The sequence below is a fragment of the Brachionichthys hirsutus genome, chromosome 13 (assembly GCF_040956055.1).
Source record: "Brachionichthys hirsutus isolate HB-005 chromosome 13, CSIRO-AGI_Bhir_v1, whole genome shotgun sequence".
In the NCBI taxonomy this organism is placed as follows: domain Eukaryota; kingdom Metazoa; phylum Chordata; class Actinopteri; order Lophiiformes; family Brachionichthyidae; genus Brachionichthys; species Brachionichthys hirsutus.
This window is the reverse complement of record NC_090909.1, coordinates 5,072,100-5,086,466: the sequence shown is the minus strand read 5'-3', so window position 1 is coordinate 5,086,466 and position 14,367 is coordinate 5,072,100. Positions and strand designations below refer to the sequence as shown.

The window sequence follows — 14,367 nt, the reverse complement described above, 5'->3', positions numbered from 1 at the left end:
AAGTACAGTCAAACAGTAGCATGTATTACAGTACAAGTAGCATGTATTACAGTACAAGTACAGTCAAACATCCTGTCTCAGAGGAGCATTTCTCAAAAGCCCTTGGGGTCTTGTTTCTGTTGAAAGTCCTTTGTACATAAATCATCAACATTTAACAATACCAATAAAATAAGAATAAATTAGTCCACAGTTGCAAAATAACAATAAATTAAAGAGATACCTTCATGAAATAGATGCCATTTTAACAAAATATCACAAGATAAAAACTTTTTTTTTTCTCTACGTGTATTTCTTCTTTGTCCGGTTTTGTTTTCCGTCCCCTACCTGCTTTCTCTAATCACCTGTCTGATTGGTTTCTTTTACCTGCAGCCGTACGAATCAATCCCAATTTAATTACTCCCAGAGCTACTTGGATATTTGGTGTGACACAGACAAGGCTCTGGAATTATTTAGGCAGTACTGGTACCTTCCTTAAGAACACCTCGGCAGTGCTCTGGAGGTAGACTGGCCCCTCTCCAGCCATCAGGCCACACTCCACATTTGCGTCCCAGCCCAACGCCCAACCCACTGAGCCACTGCTGACCCCTGTTCCTCTTATTTATACAGTGGGAAATGTTTACAGGTTTCTATGGCTAATTACTAGGGATGGGACGAGTTCAAAAGTTTTGCACACAAGAGCTGTATGCAAAGGCATTTGTTGAACTACCATAAGAACCTGAATTTAAACATGCCAGCAAAAAACACCTGCAAACGGTGAAGTCGTGCAACATGTAACAGTAATAAAGATTAGATTGCACTCAAAATATTTGTCAGGGGCTATCCACCAATGTGTGCGTAATTTGTCTTTAACCTTAAAAAGAAAGCCATTTATTTTGTTAAACCATTCCGTTCAAGAAAACATCTCCGCTGTTATTGCAGCATAATTACAAAGATGAGCCTGTAACAAAAGTTACTCTCCTGTTCATGTTAACAGGGTCCACCTTTGGGCCAGGATTATACCCCTCTCTCTCCACCCCCACCCCTCCTCGTTCTTGTATCCCTTCCCCTCCACTCTCAGCGCTCTCCTTCTCAAAAGGATTTTTGGGCAGGCCCCCCCACCTCCCCACCCCCCACCTTCAGCTTGGACAACTTTCACTCGCCAGTTCTGCACTGATCAACGGGAAGAGAGGAATTGGTGAACAGGGGAGAGGTACCATGGCTGCTCTCTCTGACCTGCTGAAGAACTGGGTGATACTGCAGACTTTGTGTCTGGCTCTGGCCCAAGTGGTGAGTGGACCGGGGAGGTTGACCTGCTTTATTCTGGGGTTTTGGGGGGTGAAGGCCCCCTGGAACGGGCCGAAGAATGCCGGATGTCTCTTTCAAGTTATGTGTTGTCTTGGAGTTGGTTTAAGTGATCAAAATGCTGATTGTTGAACAAAAACGGTTCAATTACGGGTGACCATCTGATTTTATTTGCATGTTAAAGAAAGACAAGATTTGCTGTGGAAACCAAATGACATTGGATTCTATTCTATGGATTATCTTCTCCGTCACGTGTGGATTTAAGATATAACAGAGGAGTTACGATAAGATGAGGATTTATCATTTACCTGGATACTTTTTCTTGTCAAGATGATTTTTTTCAATCAAAGGAGAAAAAGATTCTTCAATTTTATTTCATTTAATGAAAAATCTCAGCATTCATGACAGAGATGAAAAGCAATGACATTATTACATTACATTACATTATCCAACAGTTCTCACTCTTGTTTTGTATTTTGTTTGTGTATTTTATTTATTTATTTATTTGGAGGGGGGGGGGGTGTTATATTTAAATATTTTTTTTAAGTTGGATTAACGTTTTTCCTATGGCTTTGCTTTATTTATTTATTTTATCACCAGACGGACTTATTGACTCCGTGAGACGATATTGAAGATGGGTTAAGAAGTCACCGACACAGGGCTGGGGGTGGTGGTGGGGGGTTTGAGGGTAAACATTGCCAGTCTCATGACCACTCCTTCCACATTCCAGCTCAACATAAATAAAACAACTTGTTTGTTTTAATATAATTGAACCCTTTTTCATTATCCTCCCATTTCTTTCTATGTTTCAGAGGGGTCCCCCTGGACCTCAGGGCCAGCCTGGCCCACCAGGCCCCTCTGGCATTCCTGGGTCTGACGGCATTGATGTGAGTATCCACACAGGTCTGAGCAGATTTGTCACAAAGAGCATCTTTGTGCTGGAGAAACACCGACTCTGTTCTGCTCTGTAGTACCGCAGTCTTACCAATAGAGGGAACTGTGAAGGAAAACGCACTTGCACAAAAGAGCTCTGTTTCCAGCAGAGAGAGGGGTCTTTGAAAATGTACCCTTGCTCCTCAGACCTAGGGTAATGTGATACATTTAAGATGCTAACGAAATACACGTTCTATAAATACTATATCGGCAAAGGCTGCTCGGAGAGTGAAGCAGGAAACGCATACGTGTGCGCACACACACACACACACACACGTATTTGGATCTCAGGTGACAAAGAAGTTTTAATTTCTATTTCACCTTCCAAAGCCAGATTTGATTAAATATTTGATTTGCTTCGATCAGCTAACTATAATGTACTAGTTGACATCTCTAAACCAGGTAAGCTTTTTGTGCATTTAGGCTGTCATAAGAATCTCATTTTAGGCAACATTACATTACAAATCCAAGCAGAACAATAATGTCACTTATTTTGGGGGCATCTGAAAAGAAAACATGAATGAGGTTTATGGATGAATAAAGCATTTTGCGTTAATCATCATGTAATTTTCTTTTTTTCCCCGAAGCACATTGTCTGATAAACTAACAAAGCTTAAATATAATTTCTCTTTCCAGGGAGAAAAAGGACCTCCAGGTTCCCCTGGTCCACCAGTAAGTTTGAGCTGTATAGATATTTCTTTCTTCAGAATTTACACAGAAACATTTAGTCTATTAGAGATTTGCTTTAGTCCCTAACGGCGTCATTTTATCGTAGGGACAAAAGGGAGAGCCAGGAGAAGCAGGCCCTGATGGGGCAGCAGGAGAGAATGGTATTGATGTAAGTAAACTGGCTGGTATTTGTTGTGTGTTTGAGATAAAAAAGAATGAGACAACTTGCACAAAGACCACAGCGCTTTGAAAATGCTAATGAATTGAATACAAAACCTACTTCCCAACAGCAAAGGCTTCTGGGAGGCTTAATGTGGAAACAGCTTAATGAGGAAAGAAAAAAACAGAACTGCTAAGACAACAAATAAAACAATAAATCCCACATGGATAACCACATGGGATCTGACAATAATAAAGATGAATGAAAAAGAATGTTACTGTAATTTATTTTGAATGAAAAGAAATTACATAACATTCAAATGAATGCTGTAGAGACCTCTAATTTGTCCTAAAGCCAACATATAATAATATACTAATGTCATAATTTTAAGCCCTGTGTATTTCAGAACCTAAAGCATGCAAGCATATTAGAAAGGGCTTCCATAATAATTCATTCGACAGATGCAGTGGTTTTATTTGGTTTCTTGATGTATTTTTCTTTTTCAGTAATTTTTATTAGTGGACTGCTACAGGGGTTTTTACACACATATGCCCAGAGTAATGGTCAAAAATAATAATAAAAACACGTATAAGGGGAATGCAGCATATTTTTCCGGAATGGTGTAAGAACAAATGTTTTTATTTGAATGATTATATCCTAGACAGTATCTTGCTTTACTAATATTTTGTGATCCTGTTTTTTAAGTTTTACTCTAATAATTTCAACTGCAGGGGGTTGATGGTGAATAATATTTTTTCCCTTCTCACAGGCTTTCTCTAGTTCATGTTTTAAAATGAGCGTGAAATCATTAAGTTACCTTACCTGTACTATTTTTTACTGCACTGGTATGAATATTGTAATTAATCACCAGGGCTGACCCCTGAACTCCCAACTATTGGTTTACCATCAACACAGCAATTGCATTAATTCACTGCAAAGTAATAGAAGCGAGGTTAATGTCAAACCCATTATCTTTTGCTGATTACATTAATTACATTACAGGAAATGGAGTTTGAAAGATAATTTAATACAATGTAATAGAATAGAATCTTAGACTGTTCAGGCAATAGTTTTCCTTACGTTGTCATGCAGCTTTTCTGTTTAGATTTATTGGAGTGGAATTGAGTCTCAATGTCTCTTGATCACATGCTAACAGAAGCTCACTCACATAAACACACACTCACTTGCATTCCTCAGAGGTTTAGTCAGTAATCCGCTTTGGAATCTCCATCTGAGACGTGTATCCTAAGTACTTACAAGGCCAATCGACTTTGATAAAATGTCTAATTAGACCTGTTGTCTTTCCTTTTATGTTTTGTAGAAGTCAGGGCAGGAGTAGCCTTTAGCACGCAGTTTTGGTCATCAATGCCCTTTCATAAAATAAATAAATAAAAGTAGAAAAAGAAAGTGTTTTGCTTGCCAACTTCTGATTCTGTCTGTCTCTAGGGTTTAATTGGAGCCAAGGGTGATCGAGGTCCTATTGGAAGTCCCGGCCCGAAGGCGAGTGTCCAAACCTCCACCTGAAAAGTTCAGCTGAGCAGACTTTATATTCCAGAAGGCTTTGTCTGACACAGCAATTCCTGGGGCCGTGTTCCCGTTATCTTTTAATTATGATGTGCACAACACAGAAACGCTGCTTATAGATGAATAAAATGTTATTGTAATTTCCTTCCCTGAAGATATTGTCCTCATTGATTTGAGTAAGCTGCTATTGTCTGCCATCTCTATAGGGTCAACATGGACCGAGTGGCGAACCTGGACTTGCTGTAAGTAAACAAATCTATGTTTAGCACTGTAAAGTACATGAAATTAATGTTTAATTAGAACTATATATATTTAAATATTATACTATATAAGGCCCAAATAATTATTTTGATTTTTTTTCTTTACTTTTGTGTTGAAGTGACTTCAATTAAGAATTGTTTGTAAAACATTTAATGGATTAAATATATATCATGTTATTAAATACTTACAGACTCAGGATTTCCATTTGCATTTGCAACATCATCACTAAACGTGTTTATACAGAACAGTGAAATCCAAGATCCAGCTTCAATGTGCATGTTGTCATGTTGTCATTAAATGCAGTTTAATCATCATGTAAGTAAACCTCCACAACATCTTCAGTTCCGCCTGTCAACACTAGGTGGTACTCTGCACCCACGTATCAGACATAATCCAGTTCATTATATGTAAACAAGTTTAGAACCAATGTCATGCCTGATCACGATTAGTTAAATCCTGTGTTTAGCGGTAGCATGCGTCCTGTGTGAGGCTGTGTTATACACCCAGCTGCCTCGCACTGCAGAGACAAAAGATGCTGCCCTGTAGGCTGTTTGTCCTCCAGCAGGGCTTACTTACTCAATTACTCTGTTTATAATTAATTCTGAGCAAAAGGCAAAGCAAACATGAACTGATTGCATTCTGCGTCTTTGTTTCTCTTGAGCTCTGTTTGCACTGTGCTCTGACACTGCACACTCATATTGCCGCATTAATTCTGCCATTATTAATTGGCTTTTGCATTGATACTTTGATGGATCGGTTCCACTTGTTATACAGTAATTTAACCTCTGGGCCTTTCTGTCAACACAGGGACTGGGCTTTCCAGGATTGGCTGTGAGTAGCTTGAATGGATTTGCTTTGAGGTGTGATGAACCATTTTGTTGTTGGTGAATTGTGTATACGTTTGTCTCTCTCTTCTTTTTTTTTTTTTTTTTGTCTAGGGCGCTCCAGGGCCAATAGGTCTTCCAGGTGAAATCGGACCAACTGGACCAGAGGCAGGCCACTATAACCGCTATTTCTGTCTTCATGACTTACAAATGTATAAACATATTATAATATACAATGATATTTCCAGCTTCTTATTCACAGCTACTGTCCTTCCTCGGCTTCATTTAGGGTCTTTTGGGACCACCTGGGCCTCCAGGATTACCTGGACCCCCTGGGAAGCCAGTAAGTCACCGTTGGACCTGTTGTCCTTGAAATGTCTGCCTTTCATCTTTATCTCTGATTTCTGAAATACCCTGAAAAAAATATGGTTGTTGCATTTAATCACATGGACACTCTCCACATGCAGTACAGCAATAGCAACACAATGGACAAACCATTACATTGATATCCCGGTTATTACACCCACCATCTGTGTTATACTGCAAATGGCTCCATCTGATACTATAATGGCATTTGTGCTGGGTTCATTCTCCAAGCAGTGCCCTTGACTTTGATGTTGGTTTCAAAATGTTCTCTGAAGATAATGCAGGGTGAAAGTTTCTCAATGATATATTACGTGTGGAAAAATAAAGCATTGTTATCAGGACTTCCCTTCAAGCATCCTGTCAGTATTTTTCCTTGTTAGTTTTGTCATCTTCATGGAACTTGGTGGGAGGGTTGGTGGAAACGATTTACTTTGTGATTTGTATGCTGAGTGCAGAACATTTGTAACTCTGCTATCATGGATCAAGTGTACAACACATCTCCACTGTAATTTCTCTTGTATTAGTCCATATGTACTCTGATAATGATAATAATGTATCGGTAATAGGCTAATATTGACTAATACGCTGCACTGAAATCGTCCTGTAACGGTAATTGTCAGGAGTCTAAATCATTTCATACCTGAAAACAGCCATTTCAGTGAGATTGATGAGCACAGCTGTGAACAGAGAGGAATAAATGAGCAACGAGAAGCTCATTGGGCTTAATCAAGCATGTAGTTACATCAATCTAATTGCACCAAACACGCATGGTATTGATGCAAATCGCTGTGCAAAAGTAGAGCAAAGACAAACGCAATATAACATCTGCTCATGCAGTATTGAAGTGGAATCCGTTCTTCAAAACTGCAGTAATTAATGCGTTTTGAAATATAATGTAACGATAACGTTTGACTACTCCAGGAATAGATCATCCCCTGTAGAAATACTTTACATTCTAATTCCATCTCTATACAGGGCGAACATGGATTGATAGAGATAGTGTTGGCTCAGCTCATAGGAATGGACTCAACTGTGAAAAGGCACCTTCATCTGTCTGTCTTTGTATCTGTTTTTTCTATCTAGGGTTCCCCGGGGAAGTTTATTGGTGGAGAGGAAGGTAGTGCAGAGTTCCAGGTAAATTCATACACCATTTCTTGCTAATCCGGTTTGACTTCACTTTTCATAATCCATACATTTCCTTCTCTCGACAACAGTGTCCTCTTAACTGTCCAGCAGGACCGAAAGGCCCTCTGGGACTGCAAGGAGTCAAGGTGAGGATTTTGTCTGCTTGTTTCCAGTTGGCCCTGAAATGAATATGCTGTTGGACAAATCCCCAATGACATCTTGTTGCCCTTTAGGGTCACAAAGGACGTGCTGGTGTACTCGGAGACGCTGGTATCATTGGGAAACTGGTAAGTTGCACAAGTTCTCCTGAAACAGACCAACATATGCGCTGAAATACCCACCCATACGTGTTGTAAAGTCTCACACCGACCATTCAGGACCAGCAGAGCCAAGGATTAGCTCTAATGAAGCCCCCTGAGACGCATGACTGGCACTAATCTGGCTGTGATTAGTCCAGCCTGGCCCTGACCCTGCAGGCAGCGTGCGTCAAGTCAGATGAAAGAAATGGTACACGAAGGGGGGGTGAAAGAGGCAGGGTCCGCACAGTCGTCTCACCTCAATGTATTAACCATTGCCAATGAGCACATAGTTGGCTCCAGCGAGCCAGGGCCGAGGAATTAGCCTCTGAATTAGCCACACAAGAGGTCGTAGTTGCTCAAAACACTCGCTGGTCCTCATTGTTACCTATTCTCCCAGGCAGACTAGTAGATTTGACCTGATTTGACACAACATTGCTCTCGGGTGCTACCAGATCACAACTGAGACAGTTGGCTCAAGTGGTTTACATCCTGACTAGCTGCTCAAGCTAAAACACAGATACCATGCCCAAAGAATATTTGCCTTTCTTTTTAGGTGTTATTGGGTTCTATGTGAAGCCAATGAGAAGCAAAGAATAATTAGATCAGAAAAAATATTTTCTTTCTTATTATTTATGTTCTTCACATAAGTAAGGAAAGGGACACCACATTCTTGTCTATTTGTAATGTATGTTGCGACTCACCAGCATTGTGATAAAGAAGGAGGAAACAAAAGGTAAAGCCCTTGATTTACCTGTCGATCAACATTCCAACTGTCGCCTATGGTCATGAACTCAAAAAATACGATTGTGGGTAAAAGCTTCTGAAATTATCCTTCCCCATCACTGGGCTTAGCCTCAGATACATTTTAAGGAGCTACGGAGGGAGCTTGGTGTAGAGCTGCTGCTTCTTAACTTAAATAGGAGCGACTCCAGATTTTCTGGGCACATTGACTAGATGGGGATCTTAGAGTAGACCCAGAACTCTCTGGAGGAATTTCTTATCTCATTTGGCCACAGGAGTCCCTCTAAAAGACACGAGAAATGTTGCTGGGGAGGGGATCTGTGGAATGCTTTGCTTCGCCTGCTGCCACCGCGATCGAGACCACAAATAAGGAAAAGAAATGTGGAAAAACAAAAATTCTGTTTTACAGGGAGGTAGTGCAGATGGCAAGCAACAAATGGATGCACAGAGGAATACCCATATTGATACACCTGGAAGTCACTGGCTTGGCTAAGGAATACTTACAACACACACAGAAATAAAAAAAGATTAGAGCGGCTGCATGTCTAAGCAAGCTGGAGTTTTTTTTGGCCACTAACAGTTGGCCAATCAACACCGTCTCGAGCTCCTTACTAACCAAACAGACTTGCATTCTGTTGATCGTTTCATGTAACGAATAAAAACTGGTTTGAATTCATCATATAATGGTATTTATTTGATTAGATGATTGTAGGTTTGTCTTCAGGGTCTGACTAACTAGCTTTAGTTAGTTAGCTTTCTGGAGATGCATCTTTCATGTCTGAGCAACCACAGCAGCACCCATAAACCAAGGTATATGATGAGTCAAGACTAATTCAGATATAATAATAATAATAAAAAAGGCGTAATAGTCATATACTAAATATAATAAACGTAATAGTCATATAGTGGATTCAAATGGATTTTCAGTCCCGGTCAGAGTTTCTTGAATATGTCACTCTTCCGGCGTTTACCAAAATGAAGATGACCTGGAGTTTTGTACAAAAAAACCGCCATAGCTGATCAGTCTTTTCTCTTTTCTTTCCTCCATCAGGGTCCCAAGGGGGAAGTGGGCATCTCTGGGGAGCAGGGTATTCCAGGACCTGTGGTACGCTGGGAATTTCACTCATTTTTATTTGATATCTAAAGCTATTTTATGTTTTCCGTTTGTATTGTGTTGATTTAACTGGAGATAGTGTTGAAGAATGAGCTGTAATGTCTAGTCATGGGGTCATAATTTGCCTTATTTTAATTTCTTTCCTGTTAAGGGTCCAATAGGTCTGAGGGGTTATCCAGGAATGATGGGTCCGAAAGGAGAAGCAGTGAGTGCTGGCCCTCACCTCCTTTTGTCACAATTACCTTTTTGTCCTCTTTCTCTTTGAGTACGAGGCTGTTCTCATTCTTAGATGAGCAGCAAGGCAGCGTAGAAAGACCTGCCCCCACTATACAAACGCCATCCATTATCAGCAATGGGGACATATGGAAATGATGCTAACACAAATCTCTCCCCTCCTCTAATGAGTTAGGCTTGTCTGGGTCCATGGTGCCACCGTCTGTAGTTAATGATCCTTCGTATAGCTATCCGTCTTACTGCTAACATTAGCCGCGCTAGCCAAGTCAGCGGCCCCGGCTTGGTGCCAAAGTAAGAGTAGCTTGCTTTAGTGAAGTGAGTTAAGCACTAATTACCCTTTTATCACAATGAATAGACCATCGTGACTTGGCTTCCTCCCTGATTTCAGTTGACTTATTGGACTTTTTTCCTTTTCCCACAGGGCCCTCGTGGTTACAATGGAATCTACGGACCTGTAGGAATTCCTGGGCCTCCTGTGAGTATACACTAAAACAAACTAAGAGACTTGATTACACACATAAATAAAAACAATCCAGCACTTTGAGTCTCTGTCTGTCATTTTCAGGGGGAGGAAGGGCCTCAAGGACCACCTGGAGAGGCAGGAGACAGGGGGGACAAAGTGGGTGACTCTTTTGGTGTTGTTCCCTTGAAGTTTATTGCCAAAGCATTGACAGAGGATGAGCAAAAAAGCTGAAATATTTCTCAGAACTTTAGTCGAACAGTGATTCTGATGTGCATTACAAACGCACTGATGACGGCGTGGTTATCTTGCGCAGGGCAGCCGAGGTATCAAGGGCCCACAGGGTGTTGTTGGCAAAAAAGGAGGGAATGTGAGTTAACACAGTTTTGTTTGTACACTACACACACATTTGGCACAGAGTGCATGCCAAAATCAGTTCACTGATTCATTTGTCTGTTTTCCCAGGGTCTGCCGGGTATTGATGGGAAAGATGGCACACCTGGTATTCCCGGAATAAAGGTATTGCCAGATAATAAGAAATACCAATCTCTGTAAAAGATGGGCCTTTATTGTCCTTATGTTCTCCTTCCTGCAGGGGGGCCCTGGCCAGGCCGGAATGCATGGTCCTCCTGGTCCTCAGGGAGCAGCGGTGAGTGGCCCACCAGTAGGGGGTGGGGTGGGGGGTGGCTTTGAGGTTTACTTGCCTGTAAACACTAATTGCCAACCAGATCACGTAGGGGGTCATTTTGAACTCCTTATTTCAACAAAGCAGATGAAGCCAGTTTGAAGCCGGATGTTAATCTTCGAGGGTTTTGTTTTCTGGGCACTTTTCCAGGTTACTACTGACCCTATGGTTCATGCTGTTTTAGAATTTATACCACCTTGAAATAGCATTCTCCCTACCACCGCCAGTGATTTATCACAATCAGACCGGTGCGTAAACTGCTGTGTGTGTTTGTGTGCGCATCAGTTTGACTAAGGGCTAGTGGAGCATGAGATTCACACTTTGCTCTGTGGTCATTGTGGTGACACCAACACTGCTGCGAACTCACACACAATAAGAAACCCTGCTTTGTGTGCTGCTGTGAAACCACTACAAGGAAGCCTGCTGATAGCTGGCACTGCACTATGACCCTTCACTACAATCATATGTGATATCCACGCGTATCACCGCTTACATTTTCATGTTCACTCTGCATTTCAAAACATAAAATATAAAATGCACTGCGAGTCAAGTATACCAGATTGTTCTTTGATTTCTTATATTTGCAATCATTTCATCCATTTTCATTTTTCTTCAGGGATTACCTGGCAGTCCTGGGACAAAGGGAGGACCCGGAGAAAATGTAAGAAATATAGAAATCTTCTTCATATAGAGAATGTGCACTTTTAAAGTGTTCTTAAAAAAAAAAAGAAATCTCATCTCTCTTCCCTGATTAGGGCGAGCCTGGACCTCGGGGTCATGTTGGTTTTGCTGGTGACCCTGGACCTTTGGTATAAAACAGATACAAACTAAATAATTTTCTTCTAATACTCTGGGAGTCGAGTGAATAATGATGCTTTAAATGCAATCTGCTAGGGTGAACCTGGTCTCCCAGGGGAGGCTGGTATGGAAGGAGTTCCTGGACCCAAGGTGACACTATAGTATTGCTGGTTAAATGTAAAGCAAAAAACAACAACAAACAACAACAACTGTGAACCAAACATGTTCGCATTGGCTTGACTCCTACAGGGTGACAGAGGCCAGCGTGGAGAAGCTGGACCACAAGGAGTCGTCGGCAAACCTGTGCGTTGCTTTTTTTGCATTCTAATCATCTAAAAATTCAGCAGCAACACCTTTAAATATAATCTCTGTCTATTTACAGGGAAACAAAGGAGAGAGGGGACCAATTGGTGTTCCAGGTGCTCAGGGTCTTAGTGGAACCAAGGGAGACAAGGTCTGTACGCGCGCATGCATGTGCATGAATTATTATCTTGCCTTGATAAAAACAGGTTGTTCATTGCCGACATTCAAACACACTTCAAAAAATAATTTCGTTTCCAAGACATGCCCGTTGGGGGCAGTGTTTACCCACGAGCAAACGGTATGAACACCCCCAGTAAATCACTTCTGAATGAGGCCAGCAACACAAATAAGCAATATAAATGATAATCTAAACATTCCCATCTTCCATGTTTCAGATATGACATATTTCCTATTTTGTGATCTGTATATTTGTATATATATATAATAAATTTGATCACATTTACATGCACTTACATCTGATTTCTCCAGGGCTTCCAAGGAAAAGTTGGTTCAAAAGGAGACATTGTGAGTAGCATTTTCTTTTAATGGCACCGTCTGCTGTATGTCGGCTTCACGGGGTTCTCACCCCTTTGTTCATCTTCTCTGCTCTGTTGGATTTAGGGTGACCCTGGTGTTGAGGGACTGGCTGGTGAGAAAGGTGAAAAGGTAAAGTTAATTCCTACTCAATCTGAAGCCGTTTTAGAAAAAACAAAACTTTTTTAGTTCTAAAGAAATGCCAAGTCTCTTAATCTACTAAATAAACGTTCAGGTTTCAGACAAGGTTGAAACATTTTGTTCGAAAGGAATCAAAGAAAAGTGATATATCGCAGAACGCATCACGACGGAAGTCTGTCGGAATGTGCATATAAATCCTTGGAATGATCCAGATGGCAAATGAGCTCCTTACATGACGGTGAAGCAATGATGCACGCTGCCATCTTGAAGCAGAACTTTCAGACATTTATAAGATTCCTTCTTGAATTATAGCTCAATCAGTGTCTCTGAAGCAGAAATGATAGATGGAAGTGATGACCGTGACAATGACAAAGTCTTTGTGTGTTTGCATTGGCAGGGTACGTCTGGTGAACCGGGGCCCAAAGGACAGGTGACATTTAGCATCAACATACTCTCTTCCTTTCTTTCTTGACAAATTCCCCCTCCCCCCCATCATCAATTTTTATTGGCCTCTTTCCTTACTCTCCATTAATTCCTCCCCTCATAGCAAGGAATTTTGGGTGACCAAGGATACAATGGACCCACCGGAGATCATGGTAAACCTGGAGATCTTGGACCACCAGGACTGTCTGGTCCAAGGGGACTCAATGGGGAGCGTGGAGTTCCCGGAATGCCCGGCATCCAGGGACCAGGAGTGAGTCCAGTTCACTCTCGATGACAGTTGTGATGAATAAAACATGTTGATTCATGTGCATGGTTGGTTGCTGTCTCCAAGTGGTACTCAGTTTTCTACTCTTGCCTCCAGGGGCGTGACGCATCTGACCAGCATATTATTGAAGTGGTATTGAAGATGTTGCAGGGTGAGCATCTTTACCTGCATGCCTTTGATGTCTACAGTGGAGATTAGATCGACACATCTCCCACTTTCATCTCCTGAGCAATGAGCTGTACGTAATCAAGGGTAACTCCATCCAGGATATCACATCTGTTGCAGAGAGGCTAGCAGCAGTGGCGGTGAGTGCAAAGAGGGCTGTGCTTGGTGGGGCAGGTGTAATGGGGCCTCCTGGGCCTCCGGGACCTCCGGGGTCACTGGGTCCTCAGGGGCCACATGGCTTGCCCGGTGCCCGTGGCATTCCTGGAATGATTGGAGGACAAGGACAGATTGGAAACACAGGACTTAAAGGTAGAAAAATCCTATAGAGTATGCATACGTGTACATTTAATGACTACATGAATGAAAGAATAGATTAGATTTTTAGAGCGTAGCGAGGCTCATCTTCCTTTCTCTTCACTAGGAAAGAGAGGCCCTAAGGGAGAAAGAGGAAATGCTGGTAAACCCCATCCAGGACTACCAGGCCCACCAGGAATACAAGGTAAGAGTTGACACCTGTCAAGTGCATGTAGTCGTCACTAAGCATTAAAATGATTAAGGGTACAGGAATTACCTTGACCTCCAGCCCTTAGCAAAAATCCGCACTTCATGTTGAAACTTCCCCTCTCACAGGTCCTCCTGGCGTCGATGGTGTGGCAAGAGATGGCAGGCATGGCGAGAGAGGACCGCAGGGGTCAGCCGGAGAGGCCGGTTACCCCGGTAAGGCGGGTCCCACAGGTCTACCGGGCTTCTGTGAGGCAGCGATGTGTCTGGCTGCATCAGCATACACCTCACCAAGACTACAGGAGGCGGGAACAATCAAAGGACCCGGTGTGTAGAGACCTGTTTCACCATCAGCAACTCACCGCACAAAAAAGAGAGATCAAAAGGAAGAGAGAGAGCGAGAGAGAGAGCGAGACCACTTTTCTCAGTAGGACACCATCAGGAATGAGGAGTGGGGGGGGACAATAATATTGACTTGATGTGTAGAGCCCCCTCCTGAAACTGACAACCTGAAGTTTTGAAGATCGCTGACATTTTCTT

The 14,367-nt window shown here is 42.0% G+C and overlaps 1 protein-coding gene across 1 annotated transcript; it reads left to right on the top strand.

The window, feature by feature from the left end:
- The first annotated feature begins 1,194 nt into the window (after positions 1-1,194).
- Positions 1,195-14,162, top strand: col9a2 (procollagen, type IX, alpha 2). Its single transcript, XM_068747453.1, has 32 exons — positions 1,195-1,263; positions 2,094-2,168; positions 2,851-2,886; positions 2,990-3,052; positions 4,490-4,543; positions 4,774-4,809; positions 5,636-5,659; positions 5,767-5,820; positions 5,942-5,995; positions 7,102-7,152; positions 7,233-7,289; positions 7,377-7,430; positions 9,235-9,288; positions 9,449-9,502; positions 9,953-10,006; positions 10,097-10,150; positions 10,308-10,361; positions 10,457-10,510; positions 10,587-10,640; positions 11,293-11,337; positions 11,432-11,485; positions 11,571-11,624; positions 11,724-11,777; positions 11,857-11,928; positions 12,267-12,302; positions 12,399-12,443; positions 12,850-12,882; positions 13,000-13,146; positions 13,258-13,312; positions 13,447-13,635; positions 13,748-13,825; positions 13,957-14,162. Exons 1-32 carry the CDS (start codon positions 1,195-1,197, stop codon positions 14,160-14,162), a joined length of 2,073 nt encoding a protein of 690 aa, XP_068603554.1.
- The last annotated feature ends 205 nt before the right edge of the window (positions 14,163-14,367 follow it).

Excerpts from the sequence above, each read along its gene's own strand:
- col9a2 (XM_068747453.1), top strand. The coding sequence starts at position 1,195 with ATGGCTGCTCTCTCTGACCTGCTGAAGAACTGGGTGATACTGCAGACT. Across the intron at positions 9,503-9,952 it reads TGGGTCCGAAAGGAGAAGCA|GGCCCTCGTGGTTACAATGG; the intron begins GTGAGTGCTGGC and ends CTTTTCCCACAG. Across the intron at positions 12,303-12,398 it reads TTGGTTCAAAAGGAGACATT|GGTGACCCTGGTGTTGAGGG; the intron begins GTGAGTAGCATT and ends TGTTGGATTTAG.